Source organism: Phyllostomus hastatus, unplaced genomic scaffold (assembly GCF_019186645.2).
Source record: "Phyllostomus hastatus isolate PE091 unplaced genomic scaffold, TTU_PhHast_1.1 phas_scaffold_216, whole genome shotgun sequence".
Classification (NCBI taxonomy): domain Eukaryota; kingdom Metazoa; phylum Chordata; class Mammalia; order Chiroptera; family Phyllostomidae; genus Phyllostomus; species Phyllostomus hastatus.
The window spans coordinates 6,483,063-6,501,873 of record NW_025334018.1 but is presented as its reverse complement, the minus strand read 5'-3'; the positions used below and the strand labels follow the sequence as shown (position 1 = coordinate 6,501,873).

At 44.7% G+C, this 18,811-nt stretch overlaps 1 protein-coding gene across 2 annotated transcripts; it reads right to left on the bottom strand.

Moving 5' to 3' along the window:
* Nucleotides 1-350: 350 nt before the first annotated feature.
* Nucleotides 351-15,023, bottom strand: SPRR4 (small proline rich protein 4). 2 transcript variants are annotated; one of them, XM_045817147.1, is made up of 3 exons: nt 14,829-15,023; nt 2,308-2,326; nt 351-1,014 (listed from the first exon to the last, which is right to left on the bottom strand). In XM_045817147.1, exons 1-3 carry the CDS (start codon nt 14,877-14,879, stop codon nt 755-757), a joined length of 330 nt encoding a protein of 109 aa, XP_045673103.1. In that variant the 5' UTR covers nt 14,880-15,023; the 3' UTR covers nt 351-754. The 2 variants fall into 2 exon arrangements, with proteins under 2 accessions (XP_045673103.1, XP_045673104.1); XM_045817148.1 differs by lacking the exons at nt 2,308-2,326; nt 14,829-15,023 and adding an exon at nt 9,778-9,858.
* Nucleotides 15,024-18,811: the final 3,788 nt, after the last annotated feature.

Below are 18,811 nucleotides of genomic sequence, written 5' to 3'. Positions count from 1 at the left end.
ATTTAACTTCTGTCTAATTTTTCAGAAAGACAACTTCTGAGAGGGAAAACCCACATTCATCAGGTAGGCCAGGTGCTTTTAATGGTAAGAGCTAACTTTTCCTTCCTTTATCCTTCCCTAGATATGATTACTTACACGAGTCTCCCAGACCTTTGTCAGCTAGTCCCTGGGCTTTTTCTCCCCCTTCTTTACTTGAGATGCACCAGTATTTGACCTTCTTTTTAGTTATTGGAGAATAACTGTACATGAGGATGCTTTCCTGGGCACATGTGTGTTCACACGCTCACTTCCCCCAAATACCCACTCTGAACCATATAATGGATCACAGACTGGAGCCAGGAAACAGACAATGACATGAAGCACAGATTTATTAGGGGAGGAAATAAGACAGAAACTGAGGGAGGGGGAGCTGGGGAAGGAAATGAGGCAGGAGCTGTGCATCAGCCTCTGGTGTCCCTACTAACCGGGGTGGAATCCTAGAAGAAACCCAGATACATTTCTTGCTTTGGGACATGGATACAGCATAGCTGTGGTCAAGCTGAAGGTTGGAAAGAATGAGGCCTCTTCATGTCCACTTAGGAGAGAGTCAGGGTAGGGTATAAAAGACTTGGAGGCAAAGGTGATGTGTGTGAGTAGGGTCTCAGTGGGAAGAACTTCTGATAGTGCTTCACTGGACCCTGAGTAGGAGGAGGTGGAAGAAGGAAGGATCCATCTGGTAGTCTGGGTGGCAAGCAGGTTGTATTCCAGTTGATCTTTACTTCTGTTTACTCTTGGGGGTTTGCTGGGCCAAGGGGCATGTCTGCTGGGCAGGGACAGAGGTGCCCTTGGGTGGATACTGCTTCTTGGTCTGGGGAGCACATGGATCCTTGGTTTGGGATGCACACGTCTCTTGACATTTGACAGGTGGTGGCTGACAGGGCTGTTTCATCTGCTGCTGCTGGATCTTCTGGGATAGCTGTTGCTGCTGCTGCTGCTGCTGCTGCTGCTGCTGAGAAGACATTGCTGCAGGTGATTCTGAAAGAAACCCAGGCAGGGGACACCATGAGAAAGGCTCCCTCCCTGTCTTCTCTCTTCTGACACCTAGAAGAGTGTTTTCTCCACCAGCCAAGAATGTGATAAGTGATTAATAGCCTCAAATTGGTTAATGGATTGATTCACATGTACCCATTGTGATCCTCCCTTCTCTTTTTCTTTTTTCTTCTATGCTGTTTCATTTCCTATTTTCCTGAATCTTCCCATGGACTCCTCACTTAACTAAATACATACTTTATTTCTAAGAAAATAGAAAATATGATGGGTGTGCTGAGCTGATAATTAAAAGGTAGCTCAAATGTTTTACAAGATCAAGGCATGAGCTGATAGGTCTGGAGTGTCTACTGGTTGCCTTGGGTAGTGCAATGAGTGTGGGCAAGATGGATGGGCACAAAGAAGAGGCAGTCTGTGTCTTAGGGGAACAAGTGTGTAAGTGATGGGTTGGAGAAACCCTGTTCCAGATACTCAGAGGACTGAGTTCTAATCCTAGCTCCACCCCTGACTCACTATGGAATGCTAAGGCGAATCATTTATCTTGGTTGTGGGATAGTGGTTTTAGCCCCCCATGGAGAGTATATAAGGCCAAATAGACCACTGGAGTTAAGAGACTTATTAGGAAGATGTTTTGCCAAGAGGCAGCCTGGTTCAGGGGAAAGAGCACTGGCCACTCACTGGCCAGGCATACTTCTGGGCAATTTGGACCCCATGCCCTTACTTGGAGGATGCTGACCGAGTAGATCTCTGAGGCCTTCCAAGCTCTGATGTGTGTGTCTGATTTTCTGTGTAGGCAGCATTCCTCACCTTCTAAATTTGTGACTAGAAATGGGAAGTATTGTTCCCAGATGGCAATCATGAGAATGAGACAGGTAGCACATAGCATAAAATATAATATATAAAATATGATTTCTGTAAATCCAAAAGCAAAGTTTTAAAAGCTTATTGGTAGTGCCAATGAGAGCATGAGAAAGCTTCAAAGAAGGATCAGCATTGCCACCAAATGCTACAGCTGTAAATATATCCTCTTAATGAGAAAGATCCTCTTGCCAGGGAGCTAAACCCCAGAATCAGGAAACTAGTCACACCTAGCAATGGCACAGAATGGAGACTGAATTTCCTAAGTAGAGATTAGTGTGACATTTACTTAATTGTCATGAAGCTCATGTCACTTCTCTGATTAACTAAGAAAGATGAGGAGCTTAGCCTAGAGCTCAAGACAGTTCAGGAAGGAGGAAAGGGCTCTGCAGATCACTGGAAGACAAATGAGTTCCTACTTACCAGATCCGCAAGCTGGACCCTAGGAGAGGAGGTTGAGCAAGGTTCATAGTCAGTCACTGCTGGCAACCTTATAAAGGCCCCCAACCTGCCCCCCGGCACTTGGCGTGGCCCTGCTCATCACCTCCCAGGGAATTCTTCACCCACTTGTCCCACCTGTACTTCCTCCAGGGACTTGCTTTACTAGACTAGACTGTTTTGATGGAAAACACCCACCAGATATTCTAGCATTCTGTGTCTCATCTCTGTCTACCAGAGCTGACTTCACCCACTTAAGGCCTTTGCTTAAACTCAGGGACTGAAGATCTTTTGACAATAGAACAAATCTGAGGATCCATAAAAAATGCTAAGGAAGGAGGAAAAACAGCAGGGAGTATGACCTTGGGGCACTTCATGTTGCTGCCATTCACTGCTAACTCACTGATGCCTAGCACTGAAATTGCCCCTTACTGTCATTGTTTCATTTTATCTTTAGAGCCCCTTTAAGGCAAATGCCATTGTTACAGTTTTGCTGATGAGAAAAGTGAGGCTGGGAAGGATCCCATAGGTAGTAAGCAGCAGAGATGGGGCTGAACTTAGATGGGAAGTGTTCAAAGAACCCAGAGTTTTAAACATTATAGAGGGAGAAGTCAAAAGTCTAGCCACAGGAACTCTTGCACCTAGCCCTGTCCCACTGCACAGTGCTTTTGGGTTTCCCAATTCAGCAGGGATCTTTTGCATAGGATTTTATGTGACTTCTTGAGCACAAGCAGAAGGATGTGAATGGTGCCCCTAAGCTTAATCAACATGGTGCTGTGTCCCCAACCTGCCCACCAGGAGTCAGAACTGGTGAGTGACCACCACTAGGTGGCCAAAGAGGGTGGTATAGAATTTGGCCTCTGGATTAGGGCTGCCAGATAAAACAGAGTCCCAGTTCAATTTGATTTCAGATAAACAGCAGAATTTGTTTAGTGTAAGTGCATCCCAAATACTACATGAAATATACTACAAAATTTCTTGTTTGTTTTTTTTTTGAAATTCAGCCATAACTGGGAGGATTGAATTTTTATCTGCTAAATCTGGCAACTATATTCAGATGGGAGGAAAGAACTCTGGTCCTCCAGTTGGTTCCCTAATGCCTGGGGTTGGGAAAGGCAGGACTGCTCTGGGATACCAATCCCCTTGGGACCACTGCCAGGAACTGCAGGCCGACATGTTCACTTCTGCATTTGTTGAGCAAAGTCTAAGGCTGCCTAAGAAATGATAGAAATGTCTAGAAGTAATTTTCAAATCCCTGATTTAATCCTCATGGCAGTTATGTTGGGTAGTGTAAATAAAATTTTACAGTTTACAAAAGTAGACCCAGAAAAGTTAACTGACTGCTTGACAACATGTAACATGTAATGGAGTTGGGTGGGGACCCTGCCCCAAAACTCATTTCCACTCTATCACAGTGACTAGCATCTCCTTGGTGGACAAGTGACTGTGTCTGGGGGAACCATGACTAAGAATCTTGCCTGAGTTTTCCGTCATAGATAGACCTGATATTGCTCACTTTTCAGGGTTGGCTACTCTTAAAAGTTAACCCTTAATTTCCTCTCAAGGCCATGTCTCCTCCACTTCCTCTTCCCAAGTCTATCACCTTCAAGAATGGTTCTAGATTCTGGGCTCTGCATTCCATCTTGGAGATGAACACCCTCTCCACCTGCACCCTCACTTCCACACCCCACACCACTGTGTTCCTTCTGGTGCACTCTCCAAAAGGGAAATATGCAGCAACACAGAACTAGAAAGGATGCAAATCAAGACATTCTCATGTGCTTGACCTCTAGAAGGTGTGAGTGTAGGTATGCTGTGCATGAGGGGATAGAAAGTGACATCCCCTTATGTCTCAGTTACCACATAGCTTCTCTGGAATACACTTGTGCCCTTATTTTTCCCATTGTGCTCACTCACTGGCTTCTTACTTGATCAGTAAACAACTTCTGCTTAGTTTTCAGAATTCTAGCTAATGATAAAACTTGGCTTATAATATAACTATCATCTCAGAGGATACTGTTGGGATAAAGACCTAAAAACATGGCTGATCTTGAAGGGACCATGACTTCTAGGTCATAAATATCTAAGTCACCAACAAATTTGTATGCATCTAACACATTCAACTTTTCAAAACCCTGACTCAACTTTCCTGTTGGCCGCATTATTCCCATTTTATAGACAGGAAAACTGAGGGCTGGAATGGGGGCATGCTTTGCTCAAGGTCACAGGTTAATGTCAAAGCTGGGGTTGGATCACACGTCTCCTGACTTCACAGCTGTTTTCAGTGAGCTGAAGTGCTATTGGGCCACTGGGCTTCTTCTCAGCAGAGGCTATGTTAACGACAAACTAGGGAGTTGGTTCTGGTGGTTTCCATCTCTTGCACCAGTCTTCCTTCCTCTTTCCTCCCTAGCACTCAGGTGCTCTCTTTCCCACCAAGCCTATCTTCCCTACCTTCTCTAAGAGACCTGAACTGATCCCTGGTCCGTGCATTGACAGGCACAGGTGCATCTTTATTAGTCATTAAAGCTCATAAAGCACCTCCACATACAGTTTTCACAACACTCTATTAAGAAAGCTAATTGTATTATAACTTTTATGGATGAAAAAACTGGCTCTGATGGTAGCTGGATCCAGAATTCAGAAGAGAAGGCTGATCCAAGTCTCTTAAACCTGTAATGACTGATTTCCAGAGAGAGAGGACTACTCTTTCGAAAGAGAAAGGAGGAGGGAAGCCTTCCTGGCACCCCTGGACTTGATCACCACATATAAAAACTCCTGCAGGTATGGCACCCTGGGAAGCCAAGTGGAATGGTGACTCTGTAGCCCCTGCTCCCTTCCCCCCTGCCTAGCCTGGCCTCGGGACTATCACCTGGCCAGCTTGAGTCTTGCATCTGCTCTCTTATCCTCTAAGGACCGTGTTGTATTGAAACCAGAAGGCTAGGCTCTGCATCTTTCTTCTCTAGGGAGCAGACACTGGATAGCAGGTGTGTCCCTGTGACTCCATCAGGGAGGGGAGGCAAGACTCATTGCTGTGGGTGAATCAAAGCTTGAGAAACCCCAGCCCCACCCTGCAAACAAACAACAGGGTGACTGAGCAACAGAGACCAGACTCTGGGATGGGACCCTGCCAGAGACAATGTGAAGAAATCATCTATCTCTCTATCTAGACACAGCACCACCATGGCATTTTGTCTCTGGGCTTTGGGGGAAAAAGTGTTGTTGATAACCCCATCTGGAAACACACAGAACATATTTATTATGTTGTTTCTGAGATTGAAAGAAGAATAGACAAAAGAAGAGCTCTAGGTTACTCCTGAGAGACTTTTAGGATAGAGGACTGTATATGACAGAGAGAGCAAGGGAGCTTTGGGGCTGCCAACATTCCTGTATTTTAGCTGCTTATCCAGTAAAATAAAAAAATTAAATTTGGGCAAATTACATCTCATTTTAAAAGTCATAATCATGTCAGATTTACTTTATCTTAATTTTTGATTGATGCTTAACCAGCAGTCATGGCTTAGAACGTTTTAGTTTTGAGTTTCTCCCTGCACCAGTTACTTAATCTATCAACAAACCCTTCAGAGGATGCTTCATTAAAGAGACCCTGTGACCTTTTCTTAATGTGGGAAATCCATCTGCAACATGAATCACTTCACCCTCTAATTTGTTTGCAAGTAAGATGCTCAGATACTAACGTTAGATATTCTGTATAATGGTATTAAAAGCAGATCCTTGGAGAGAAGAATGAGATGATGAGTGTCCAGAAATATGTGATTAATTTATATCCTCCCTCCACCCCTGGTCCCTCTGTGATATGCTTTTCTACCAGACCTTCAACAGTACTGGGAGTTTTAGTGTGTGTGTGTGTGTGTGTGTGTGTGTGTTCTAGCATATTTTTTTGTTAGTTGGCTTACTACTTTATTTTTTAATTTTTTAAAATTTTATTTTAATTGTTGTTCAAGTAAAATTTTCTATCTTTTACTCCCATCCCAGCCCACCCACCCAGCCCTCCCTACCTTCCTCATATTTCTACCCACCCCTATTTTTTGTCCATGTGTCCTTTATACTTGTTCCTGTAAGCCCTTCCCCTTTTCCCCTGAAATTCTCTCCCCTCTCCCCTCTGAACACTGTCAGCCTGTTCTGTATTTCAGTGTCTGGTTATAGTTTGCTTGTTTCTTTGTTTAGGTTCCTGTTAAAGGTGAGATCATATGGTATTTGTCTTTTACCGCCTGGCTTATTTTGCTTAGCATAATGCTTTCCAGTTCTATCCATGCTGTTGCAAAGGGTAGGAGCTCCTTCTTTTTTTCTGCTGCATAGAATTCCATTGTGTAAATGTACTGGGAGTTTTATAAAGCAGGAAATGAAGTGCTGAACCTGGTGGGAAGCTAGTTCCAACAGAACACCCATAGATTGTCTGTCACTGGTGGAAGTTGAAAACTGGCTATGGAAGAAGAGTGGTGAGTGGGCAAAGTGTCTTTTTCTGGGAAGATGGCCAAAGTCAGCCTCTTGGAAGTCAAGTGGCACTGACACATAATCACCCTATCCTTAACATGACAAGTATAGTTAGAGACATAGGAAAGGAGCCAGGGGAGTAAAGAAATAGTTCGTCTAATCCTTGGCCCTCACTGGCTGTCAGATCTTGAGCACATCCTTTAACTTTTCTGAGCCTCGACTTTTCTATTTTCCAACATGAGGAGATTGGCTAACATTTTCCCTAAGGATCCATTAAATGCTAACATTCTATAAACATATGATTAGGTCTGGGAAGGCAGCCATGTTTCATCCAAGTGGGATTAATAGTGAGTTGAGAGAACTGAGGTTGAGTTCAGGCTCAACTGGAAAGAGCACTGTAATTGATTAGAGACATCTGCTATGAGAGGGCTGAGTGGCTACAGGTGAGCAGATAGTTGCCCCCGCTCATTTAGCCTAACATATGGAGTGATGTGCTAGTATTTATAAATGAGAATAATCATGAAGCCCTTGAAGAAGGAGAGGGATTATGAACTGTTTAAAAATCCTGCACAAGCTAACATCACCTATATACCCATTTTAGCTCCCACCTTTTCTTAACACAGATGTTAAGGGTATTTATTGTTCTTCCCAAAACTTGCCTCATGCTTTTTTGCCTCAGGTCACTCCATCTGTGATGGCCTGCTACTCCCAGATTTCCTAGGGAAATTCAAGGTAATTTTTAGGAACCATTTAAAATATTATTTTTTCCATAATCTCTTTCTTTAGTCTTTCCCAACAGATATTACTCTTCTGCAGACCTCCCACCGTATTTTATTTATACCTATCTGAAGTAATTTTCATATAATTTTTTGACTTGATATACATATAAATGATAAAACATCTATTTATTTATTTATCTTAGCATTAAATATAAGTTCCTTGATGGTAGGAGCTTTTCACCTTCATCACCTTCAAGCAGATCATGTCATCATCTGCTTATCATCTATCCCTTCATACTAGCCAAACATGTATTGTATCCACTCAATAAATATGAACAAATGAATGAGAAAATGAATAAGTGAATGAATTATAAATGAATGAGTTGAATTGAATGCTAAAACCACTGTTAGACATTTTGGTCTTACAACAAGAGCCAATGAAGTGCCAAGACTCTTTCTCGGCTAATGCATCTTTTCAAGTTCAGGTTGATGCTCACCCTCTCTAAGTAGCCCTTCCTGTTTTCACCATCACATACATTGTGTTTCTCTCAAACTTGAAGTTCTATGTTGAAACCAACCATTACCAGTAGGAGGCCCTTGTGCCTGTGTGTGTGTGTGTGTGTGTGTGTGTGTGTATATGTGTGTGTGTGTCTTTGTGCCCAGCTAAACTTAAGGGAAGGAAGGACATTTGGGACAGAAGTTACACCCTGGTAAAAATTGGTTTGGCCAGCTGATAGACTAGTTAGTCAATGAGTGGGTGGTCCAATTACTAAAGGATGTTATTGAGTGAGTGAGTCAGAAAGTAAGTGAAAGAAGGAAGGAGTGAGTGTATAAATAAGAAATGAACTCACAAACCAGCTGACTGACTGGCTAGTTTTTTGAACTGACTGACTGGTTGAATGATTGACCAGCTGACTTAATGACTGTTTGCATGACTGGTTAGCTGGCTGATGGGTAATTTTGGAAAGCAGGGCCTGGTTTAGTATAGCAAAGAAGGCCCATTTGGGGACATGGGACTAATGGCATAAAACCAAAGAGACTGCTCTGTATGGGAGTCCTTAAGAAGAGTATGCTATGAGCTGGACAACTCTTTGTTAATTTTCTTTCTTTCTTCTAGGAGTCCTCTGTGATTTCCATTCCTGGTAAATTGAGCTCAGTGGATGTAACCTCAAGAAAGACCAGCTGGCGGCAGCCATGGGGGAACAGTAGTTCTCTTCCTGGAAGAAGATGGTTGGGAAGAGAGGACATTTCCCTTTCTGGCATTGCTCACAAGGGAGACTGGTGTTTCCCTGTGCCTTGGGCCCTGGAAGTGCTGAGCTGGGGCTTAGATCTGTCCTTCAGGTCAGAGAAAGGGGCCTTTGTGATGGTGGCTGAGATAGGGAACTGAACTAAACAGACAAATTAACAGAAACCACAAGCTGGAACAGTTTGTCCAGTCAATGCCCTGCTCTCTGACCACAGAGACCTTCCTTGGGGAAGTGGCTACAAAAGGCAGCAGACAAGGGCTGCCAGACCCAGCCTGATATAGTGCCAGGTGATAACTGAGACCCCCGGGGCTCACAGAGCTCTGAGCTGCCACTCTGTGCTGTGATTGGCCTTTTATCTATTCAACAGGTTGATATACAAACAAACTACCCTGCCACAGCCATCCACCAGAACTGAATGAGAAGGGAAGGGGCTGGACAATACCTTGTATCAATAGTAACCAAGACATTCCATGCCCAAACCCTTCAGTGATTCTCTGGATCAAGTCCATGGTTGTTGACAGGGTTTAAAAGGTCCTCCACATTCTGGGCCTTTCTGAGAAGGTTTCTGATCTCTCTGCCCACCTGCCTTTACTGCTCCAGCCATAAGCCATGATACCCTATTCACAGGTTTGTTTGTTTTTTGATAATGTGCTGTTTCTCTTACTTTTCTCCTGCCAACAAGCTACTGCTTCCAACTGGAGTGACCTGCCTCTCATCCATGCCTGACTAATCTTAGAACTTCAGAAACTAGTTCATTTTTTCCCTTGAGCATCCCCCATTGTGTCACCCAGGCAACATTCATTGTCTGTGTTTGCTCAGAAAACCCCTGTACTAGAACTGATTCTGCTGATTTGGGATACAGTATCCACTGTCTGTCCCTCTGTTAAATGTGAGCTCGTTGAGGGCAGGACATTCCTGGCTTTCCTCTGAGTCTTATATGCAGTAGTATCATGCCTTGTCCATCATAGATGTGCAGTGAATGTGAGCTCAGACAAACTGAGCAGGTGGAGTGCAGGGCATCTGCACGTGTGGCTCACCTGATGTGCGGCTGGGAGGAACACACACATCCTCTGCTCAAGCAGAGCCCAGGTTCCTCCACATCACTGGCTCCCTCTTCCTGGTGCACTTCCTCCCTTCATTCTGGCCCCAGTCAAACAGGCCTTCTGTGTGCTTTGTTTGCAGCCTGTGTTTCTTCCTTGCTGGATTGTGGTTCTTCCTCCTCCTCAGGGTATCGGCAGTCTTTTGCATACAGAAGAACTTGATAAACATTTGTTGATTTTTCTAGACTCATAGTTCAAAAGAAGACCAAGCCGGGATCGATAATTCCAAGGGCTAGATATCCAAGAATCTCTTCTGGGAGTGAGGCAGATTATGCTACGTTCATAAATGCTTGGTTGCCTGTGCCCCACTCCCCCAGGAAGTACCCTTCACTGCCCCATTGATGGCAGCAGTCTGGCCAGTGACTTGCTTTGCCCATAAAATCTAAACTGGAACAGCCTAGAATTTAGCATGCACTCTTTCCTCCCTGCCAGGGGAAGTGCTGTGTTCCAGATCTGGGCTACACTGCCAGCCAGCATGCTGAAATTAAATTACTGTGTGGTAAGACTGCAGCTGACCCTCCTTGGAATAGGAAAAGTGAGCAGGAAAAAAGCCTTTGTTGTTTTAAGCCACTGAGATTTGGGGCTCACTGGTTCCTGAAACATGACTTAGCCCCTTCTGACTGCTATAGTGGGATGCACTAGAATTGAATTCTTTCTCCCGAGGTAGTTGCACTCCTAGTTCTTCTTGACTCTGGCCAAATGGAAAAGAAATGTTTAAATCCAGTGCATACTAACAGGTAACTGTGTGTGTGTGTGTGTGTGTGTGTGTGTATACACTTGTGGGTGCGCATGAGCAGATGTGCCTGTGCCTGCCCCCAGGGGTGGGATGTAGGAGGAGGGAAAGAGACGTGAAGGTGGTGTGGGCCTGTAAAGAATAGTTTCTTCTGCTTGAAGGTAATTGATATTTTCCTACAAATGACTTTTTGTCTGAGGTTAGCAAACTAAATAAACCATCTCTTTCCTCACTATGCCCACCAGACCTTAAACCGAACCACAAGGCATGTCAGTCCCTAGGTAGTTAGGGCAGAGTGCCACCTGCTGGGCCTGTGCAGCATTGTTAAATAGCATCAGCGTTCTCACTGGTACAGACTCAGAGGCCCCAGGAGACCCTAGTGATCCCTCACCTCACTTTACAGGCAGAGGGACTAAGGACCTCAGCCAATACTCTTCTGATTCCAATGGCTTCTCAAGCTGGACCACAGGAGCCCCTGAGGGAGGGACTGGCTGCTTCTCCATGGGAGCCAACACCTTTCGAAGGTGCCATTGCTGGTTGTAGATGGCTGTGGGGTTTCCATGTAGACAGACTGGTTTGAGTCAGTGCATAGGGTGGGAAGAGGGGAAGGACACAAGGGAGTTCAGGAGAGCCAACCTGGATGGAGAGCAATAGAAGCTCTCACTGCAGTGGCTTCCATTTACTAAACAGCTACTACATAAAATGCAGGTCTCTACATTGTTGACCCCATCCCTGCAAATGAGGAAACTGAAACCCAGAGAGGTTAAGTGCCTCACGCAAAGTCATGTAGTTGGTAAGTCATTGGGCCAGAATTCAAGCCCATGTCAGTTTGGTTCTAAGACTGAGCTCTATGCTGCTATCATGCTGCTTCTTCCCAGACTACATACTCATTGTGCCTCTTTGCTGCATCCTTCTAGAACAAGGCATGTGAGACAGTCAGGACTCAGACACACAGGCCACAAGATGTGGTTCTTGCAGGGAGTTGGTAGACTGCAGGATGAGGGGTTGCTGAGCAGAAAAACAGTGCCTGTTGGGAGCAGGCCTCTGCTAAAGACTGCCCCAACCAAGTGTGGAACCACTTCCTCAGAGCCCCATAGTAGTCTGAACATGTAGGACCTTCAGCAACACAGCTTATGCCGATGAGGGACTACCTGTGCCAAGCCCTGTGCTCGTTGAACAAACAGGCAGTGAGTGGAGCAGAAAGACAAGTGACCAGGTGAAAATCTCCAGGCCAGCTGAATGTAGCACTCTAGGGAAGACACTGGACATTTAAATCTGCCCTGGGGGTTCACAAAAGGCTTCTGGACCTTTGCTGTTAGACCCCTGCCATCTTTTCCGTTTAATAATCACTACTTTAACAAAGCACAGTTATTGAAAGAGTAGAGGAAGAATTATGAAGCACAGGTCTAGCTTGTGGAAAGCCTGCAGATGCTGGAGTGTGCCTCTAGAATGTGAAGATATGGAGACCTCTGTGCAGGAAGGCAGGACAGGAGTGTCCAGGAAGGCACCCTTGTAGTGGAGCTTGTGCTGAGAGTGAGTGGACCAACTTTACCAACCTGATGATCTGGTTACATGTCCTGCTCTGGGTTCATTCCTCTCTGGTCATAAGCCTTTAGCACAATCCTGTTTAAAGGCTGCTCTGGCTTCATTTTAGTTCTGACACAGGTCTTAAATAGAGGAAGTCATCATTATCAAAAGATCTCCAAATACAAGCTGCATCTCCAAGATTGAGAACTGAAGATCCATGTGTCTTGTTTTGGGATTTGTTTCCACTAGTCACCTCAAAGGACCATGTCTAATTTCAGCTGGTGGAGATTTCTCACAGAGACAGCATTAATTACCACTCAGTTCTTAGTCTTTCTCCCACAAAAATCATTTAGCTCCAGCCCTGGGGCAGATAGTCCATCTTGGTCCAATCTTGCGATAGAAGGAATTGGTAATCAACCCCAATGGAACTTGTGGGTGTCTTGAGCACATGTCTGGCCTTGGTTACCTCTTCACAAGGTCACTGGTCCCTGCTGTCCAATCCTGTCTCTCCTACTTTCCTTCCTTTCATGCCACCCATCCTGCATCTAATGATCACCAGCCCCCTTGGATAGGAAAGTGGACATTCTTCTATTCATTACCCCAGTCTGTTGTAAAAACTGTCAAAAAGAGCCTCTATAGACCAAGATTCTGATTTTATATCTCTCTTCCCAGGGGGCCCAGTTATAATATAAGACATGATGGGAGAACAGCAGGAAACTATTAAGATTAAGGTAGCTGGTAGAACTTCCCAGACTACCCACAAAGAGAAGAGCATATATGCATGCATGTACACACATGCACACACACACATTGTATGCAGGGAGCTAAGACACAGGCCACCATCCTGACCCATCTCAAGCCGAGGATGGAATAAAGACATTCCATGAAGACTTGAATGAAATGTAGCTGACTGCTGTCAGTTGGTCTTAAAAACTACAGGCTAATCTCTTACCCTCTCCCCAATGCTCTAGCTGCGTACACATTTGTCTTGGCATTTAGTCTTTGTTTTTTTTTCAAGGCCATGATGAGCAAGAAAAGGGCTCCTGGCCAGTTCCACAGAGGCCAGAAGTAGCATCCAAGCATTCCGTTAGACACCACCCAGAGTTCTCTCTGAACCAAGCACCACAAATGCAAATGAGAACAGCTCATTCCCTGCTTGCCCAGGAAAAGTTTTCAGGTTAACCATGGGGGAAGAGTAGAATTAGTCAAAAAGATGGGCTTAAATAAAAGACAGACCTGGATTTGAATTCCAGCTTGTCAGCTACTAGCTGTGTGGTCTTGGGGCAAAGTTTGTTACCTCCTTGGGTCTTATTATTCTCATTTGCAAAATAAGATTTTTTATCTCTTTTTGTACTAACAAATATTGTATAGGATAACAGCATTAAAATACTGCATTGCTTATAGTAGTAATTAACTACCTTTGGATACATATGTATGTGTATAGACATATATACATATATGTGTGTAAATAGTTAATATGTACATTTGTACAGATTATATATATACATATATATTTTCAATATATATCTCCCCATAGACTATGTGTGTTTTTTGGATCTGTATTGGGAAGTAAGTTAGTCCTAGGATTAAAGAATATTCGATATGGATGTGGATTTTAGCTAAACTTGCTCTGTGCCTCTTCAAGGAAGCCATACAAAATGTCTGGTACCTGGGTGGCTCTATTCCATCCTTACCTCTTTAAGGTTTTTTCGTGACTGCGACTAATTAGGGGAAGAAGAGATCAAATAAAGATTACAGTGAGTCACCTCATGCTGAGTCAGAGTGGGAAGGAAGCTGAGAAAGAACCCAGCAAGCTCCATAATGTCACGTGCAGATGAGGAAACCGAGGCCTAGGGAAAGGAAATGACTTGCTCAGGATCACAAGGAGGCCAGGGACAGAACCAAGACAAGAATTTGGGTTTCAAGCCTCTTTGTTTAGTGTTCTTAATTTAGAACTATAGTGCCTCCTAAAACCCACTGAAGGTATTGAAGGTGACGTCTTTGTTCCCTCAGCCCTTGGGGACCCAGAAGACTCACATTGAAGAGTGAGACAGAAGTAGCCATAGTCTAATACCTAATAGCTGGGGTGAAAATTCTGAAGACAGGGGACTAAAATAAATTCCAGAAGCCAGGAGTCATTGTCAACAATGATTGTTCTCTGCCCTGGACAGACCAGACAACAACAGCACTGACACACACATGGACGCAGGTGGCACCAGTGACTTGGGAGGTGCTCCAGCAGACCTGGGCACAGGCCAAGCCTGCTGCATCTCAGTGCCAGACATCTGTCTGTGATTCCCCCAGGAGCGCCAGGCATCCATGCCATGTGTACAAACATGCAGGGGAAGGCAGAGCAACCAAACTGGACCACACCCACAGGCAGGGCTGCTGCCACAGGATTTGTGGTAGCTAGAACTGGAGTCTTTCTTCTGAATGTCATTAACAGCCAGGGATCCCCCTGAGGCAGAGCAGGGTGTGTGCCCGGTCCCCCTGTGGCTGAGGTGCCTTCATTTTCTCAAGTGGCTTGTGGGGAAGGGGATGAAGGATGGGCAGACCACCACTGCCTATCTGCTTGAGTCTCTAATTCAGACCTTGAAATTTGAGTTATCCTCATTTTCAGCTTAGAGAAGTTGGCCAAGGTTACTCAATGAATAAAGTAAGGAATAGGGGATTGAACTCAGGCCTGTCAGGTTCCAAGATGGGTGGGTGTTTTTTCTCCTGCACATACCTCCTTCCAGGGACTTTCTTCATTAAGAATATGTGGCACCACACCCTTCATCCTGGAATCTCTGTTCTGTGAAAATGCACTCAAGACTGATGGTCAAACATTCCTTCTGGCAGAGGCCTGGAGAAAGAGAGAGCAAGCCACTGAACATGAGAACAGAGACTGTACTTGAATGACAATGACAATGCCAGTGTTTGTGTCTAGGTGTCTGAATGTGTGCAAACATGTATTTGAGTGTGATTGACAGCATGCAGTTATGTGAGCTGTGACCTTGTGTGAGAGCATGTGAATGTGTATGTGTGGGAATATGAATGTGAAGGTGGAAGCATGCATGAGTGTGCAAGAGTGAGTGTGCACAGGGGTGATATTCAGTAGGTACATGCAGGTATATATAAGTACTGATGTACCCATAGTTAAAATATTAAACTACTTCAGATGACAAATAGCCACTATACCAACTCCCCTGTCTACCAGTGGCCCTGCCACCACCTTAGATGCCCAGCTGAGTCCTCCATGCCATCAGGAAATAGGTGACCAATGCCATAGCAGGGGCCTCTGGGCTGCTGCTCCAGAGGCTCCTATTGTGGGATACTATTCTCCCTTTCTGGCCAAATCCCATTCTAATTCTACTCTGAATCTCCCCTTCTCTAGGCATTCATCACTGGGCAGCTTCTGGTCTCATGTTCAGTGCCAGTTTCCAAAGCTATAGAATTTACTTTGAATAACAACTCTGTGTGTGTGATCTATGTGAGTGTGTGAACATGTATGAGTGTATATCCCTGGGCAAACAAGTATGAGTATGAGACTGGGTGTGAACATGCCGGCCTTGCCTTCCCAGTGGATTGGTGGGTTGCAAGTTCTGGAAAGAGAGGATTCCAGTCATTAGCATGCTCAGTGCCATGTTGCAAAGAATACAGACCAGAAAGCCAGAGGGTTCCAACTTTGAATCTTGGGTCTGCCATTTATAAACTGTATTACTGTGAGCAAGTAAGGAACTTCTCAGAACTTCAGTTCTCCACTCTAATGGGAATAGCAACACCTAATTCAGCAGGGCAGCATCAGCATGTGTAAATACTTGGCACACATCGGGTCAGTCAGGTCCCTGCCCTGTGAACGTGTTCTCAGCTTGACAGCCTCAGTTCTTGCCTCCAGGGAGCAAAGCCTGACTCAGAAAGACATGGCTGACTGTGTGAACTGACAGGTGGGAATCCTGTGGACCAGAGCTGCTCAGGACTGCCTTGAGAGCAGGAAGCTTTGTAGGAAGGTATTAAAGAAAGGGAAGTTTCTGGAAGAAAAGGGTAACCACCAAATGGGTTTAGACTAAGTCTTATTTCTCTCTGTGAGCACCCACTCAGACCCATTCAACTCTACTTACTTGGTCCTTGCCTTTGCCCCCTGCTCCAAATGTGCCCTGTCCCTCACAGCTTTGTATCATTAAAAGTCTAGAGCTCATGTCCTCAAGCTGGTGGGAATAAGAGGCCTGTGGGTTTGTTACTCTGTCAGAACTTGGAGAATAATAATAAAGATAATAGATAACATTGATCAAACACTTCTTAAGGGTCATGCTATGCTTGCTATTTATTTACTTGTCTCATTGAAATGCACCCCCCTTTAACCGCAAGAGATATTCTCCCCTTAATGCATTTGAGAAAAGTGAGACCTAGAAAAGTTATGTAATTCATTTCAGGTCACGAGAGGATCATACTGGGATCCAAACCGAGCATAATGGGCACAAAAGAAAAGTCAGAAGAAGGCCCACACACAAGTACCTGTGCACATATGCTAATTATGGTCATTGGCAGAGGAGAGAACTAAATGAAGCCAAGAGAGGCAAAATTAAACCTTATGTTAAGCTGCTGAGTGAGGAAGGGTAAGGAAAGGGGGAGTGGGATTCTACATGAGAGAGGAAAGACAATGTATGGGGGAGGGGATAAGAGTGAAGACATTTGGAGACTATATTGAATGAGATATTCGAATGTGGGGAAAGTTTAAAACTTCTAATTATATTTCAGGGAGTTAAGGTTTATATCATTTTCCAAAGCTTTTCATATGTCATACTTGAGTTATATGTCATACTTGAATGTAACACTCTAAGGGAAATGTTTATGAGACATAGGTCACAAGGCTGGAACCATCCTTTGTGGTGTCCAGCTGGTGTAGGTGGCTGTGGAGGTCACGCTCTATAACCACCATAGATGAGGCTTATATGCTGGAGGGCTGACCCTCCTGGGCACGCTTGGCACTCATGGCATTGGCTCATGCTGTGCCCAGTTGTGGAATGTACTCCTCCCTTTCTGGTCAAGTCCCACTCTCATTCTATTCTGAATCTCCCCTTCTCCAGGTGTTCGTCACTGGGCAGACATTTCTGGGAGCCCCATGGTTCATTGGTGCTGTGATGACAGAGATGGCCAAGTTCTCCTTCCTCCCCTCCACAGCTCTCATTGTTCTCTGTCTCATCTGAACTCTGAGGGCAGGAATGAGGTACCTGTCCTGCCCAGTCATCCCTTAATTAGACCCCACCTTGTCTAATTGTTATCTCAGGGGTTTCAGCTAAGTCTTCTTATGGGCATGGTTAAGCCCAGAGGCCCACGACCCTGTGCTGTGTTTCTGTTTTGCAGAACTCATCATATTCTGAGAAAATGGGAGGGGTGGTGCTTACTAAGGGTGCACAGATCGGATAGAGGATTGGTGATGGATATGTAGATGGATGGATGGGACATAGTTTAAAGGCATTGAAGAAGGTCTGATGGAAGAAGAGCCCAACCATCCAGGGAAGCAATGCTAAAAGCTTTGGTCTTTAGCTAACTGTGCATTCTCCAGGGTCTGTAATATATGTTGGGGATAATCCAGACCTTCAATTTATGCCATTTTTCCTGCTGGCTCCTTTTTGGTACTTCTGCTGATTCCTAGTGATTCCTCTGGAGTCCGGAGGCATAAAAGGGGAGACAGGTGTAGGAAAGAAGATTCAAATACCCTAATTTGTAGATTTTTTTTTTTGCAAGAGAAAGGTTTGGTGGAAAGGGATGGAATGGGTTGGGTGGGTAGCAGAAGTAATAGAAACAAGAAGTTTGGATTACTTGGTCATAATTATCTGGTTACCTCAATCCCCTGTGAATGTAGAAAGTTGAAAATAGGAGGTTGGTGGGGGAAAATAGCTCAGGAGAATCCCCAACTAAAGGAAAATGGGAACTGCGGTTTTGATCAAATATTGACAGTGCATATGTGTGTGTTGGTTATATCATGTTTGCACAGACTGCTTTCTAACTACCTATGGTTAATGTGAAGAAACTTTGGTCTTTTCCTTTACTGATGGGTGAATTTTTAAGCCTATATCCTCAATTCCTTTTGACCCATAAGCCCCTGGAGTGTGTTCTCTGAATTACAATTGATTTACCTCAGTCTTTCTCATCTAACATGTAGCTCTTGGCTGGGAGCTCCCTTATCTTTCCTGGCCTACAAGGAGGCTGTCTTTTCCTTGCAGACATTCTCCAGGTGGTCATCACCCCGACCTCTGGTTTCATGTGGTGTTCTCACTTTCTGTGGATATAGGGTGTGACTCTGTGCCCCGCCTTTCCTTCTCTGGGCAGGACCATTGCATCACCAGCTTAGAAGTGTAACCCCTCTGCCTTCTCCTCTCCATGCACCAAACACCCCACTCTCCTGGGGCTCTGGGGTAAGGAGTGAAATACAAAATCTGCAGGATTGTAAAATTGTCCAACAGCAAATGATCAGACATTAGTACCAGAGGATTTACATTTAATTATTTGGAAAACAGGAGCAGAAGTGGAGGGTGATCGGAAAGGGTGCCAGGGCATGATGCCTAGGTTTTCAAGAAGCTGAGAGGGCGATGTAGATACATGTCAGCAAAGATGATTAGACTGTTTAGAGCCAGATTCTTGTCTGAGATGGAAATTGCTGCTGTTAATTAATAAGTGGTAGAGATCGAGGAAGCCGTCATCCTGGCTCTGCCTTTTCCCGAGTGTGGC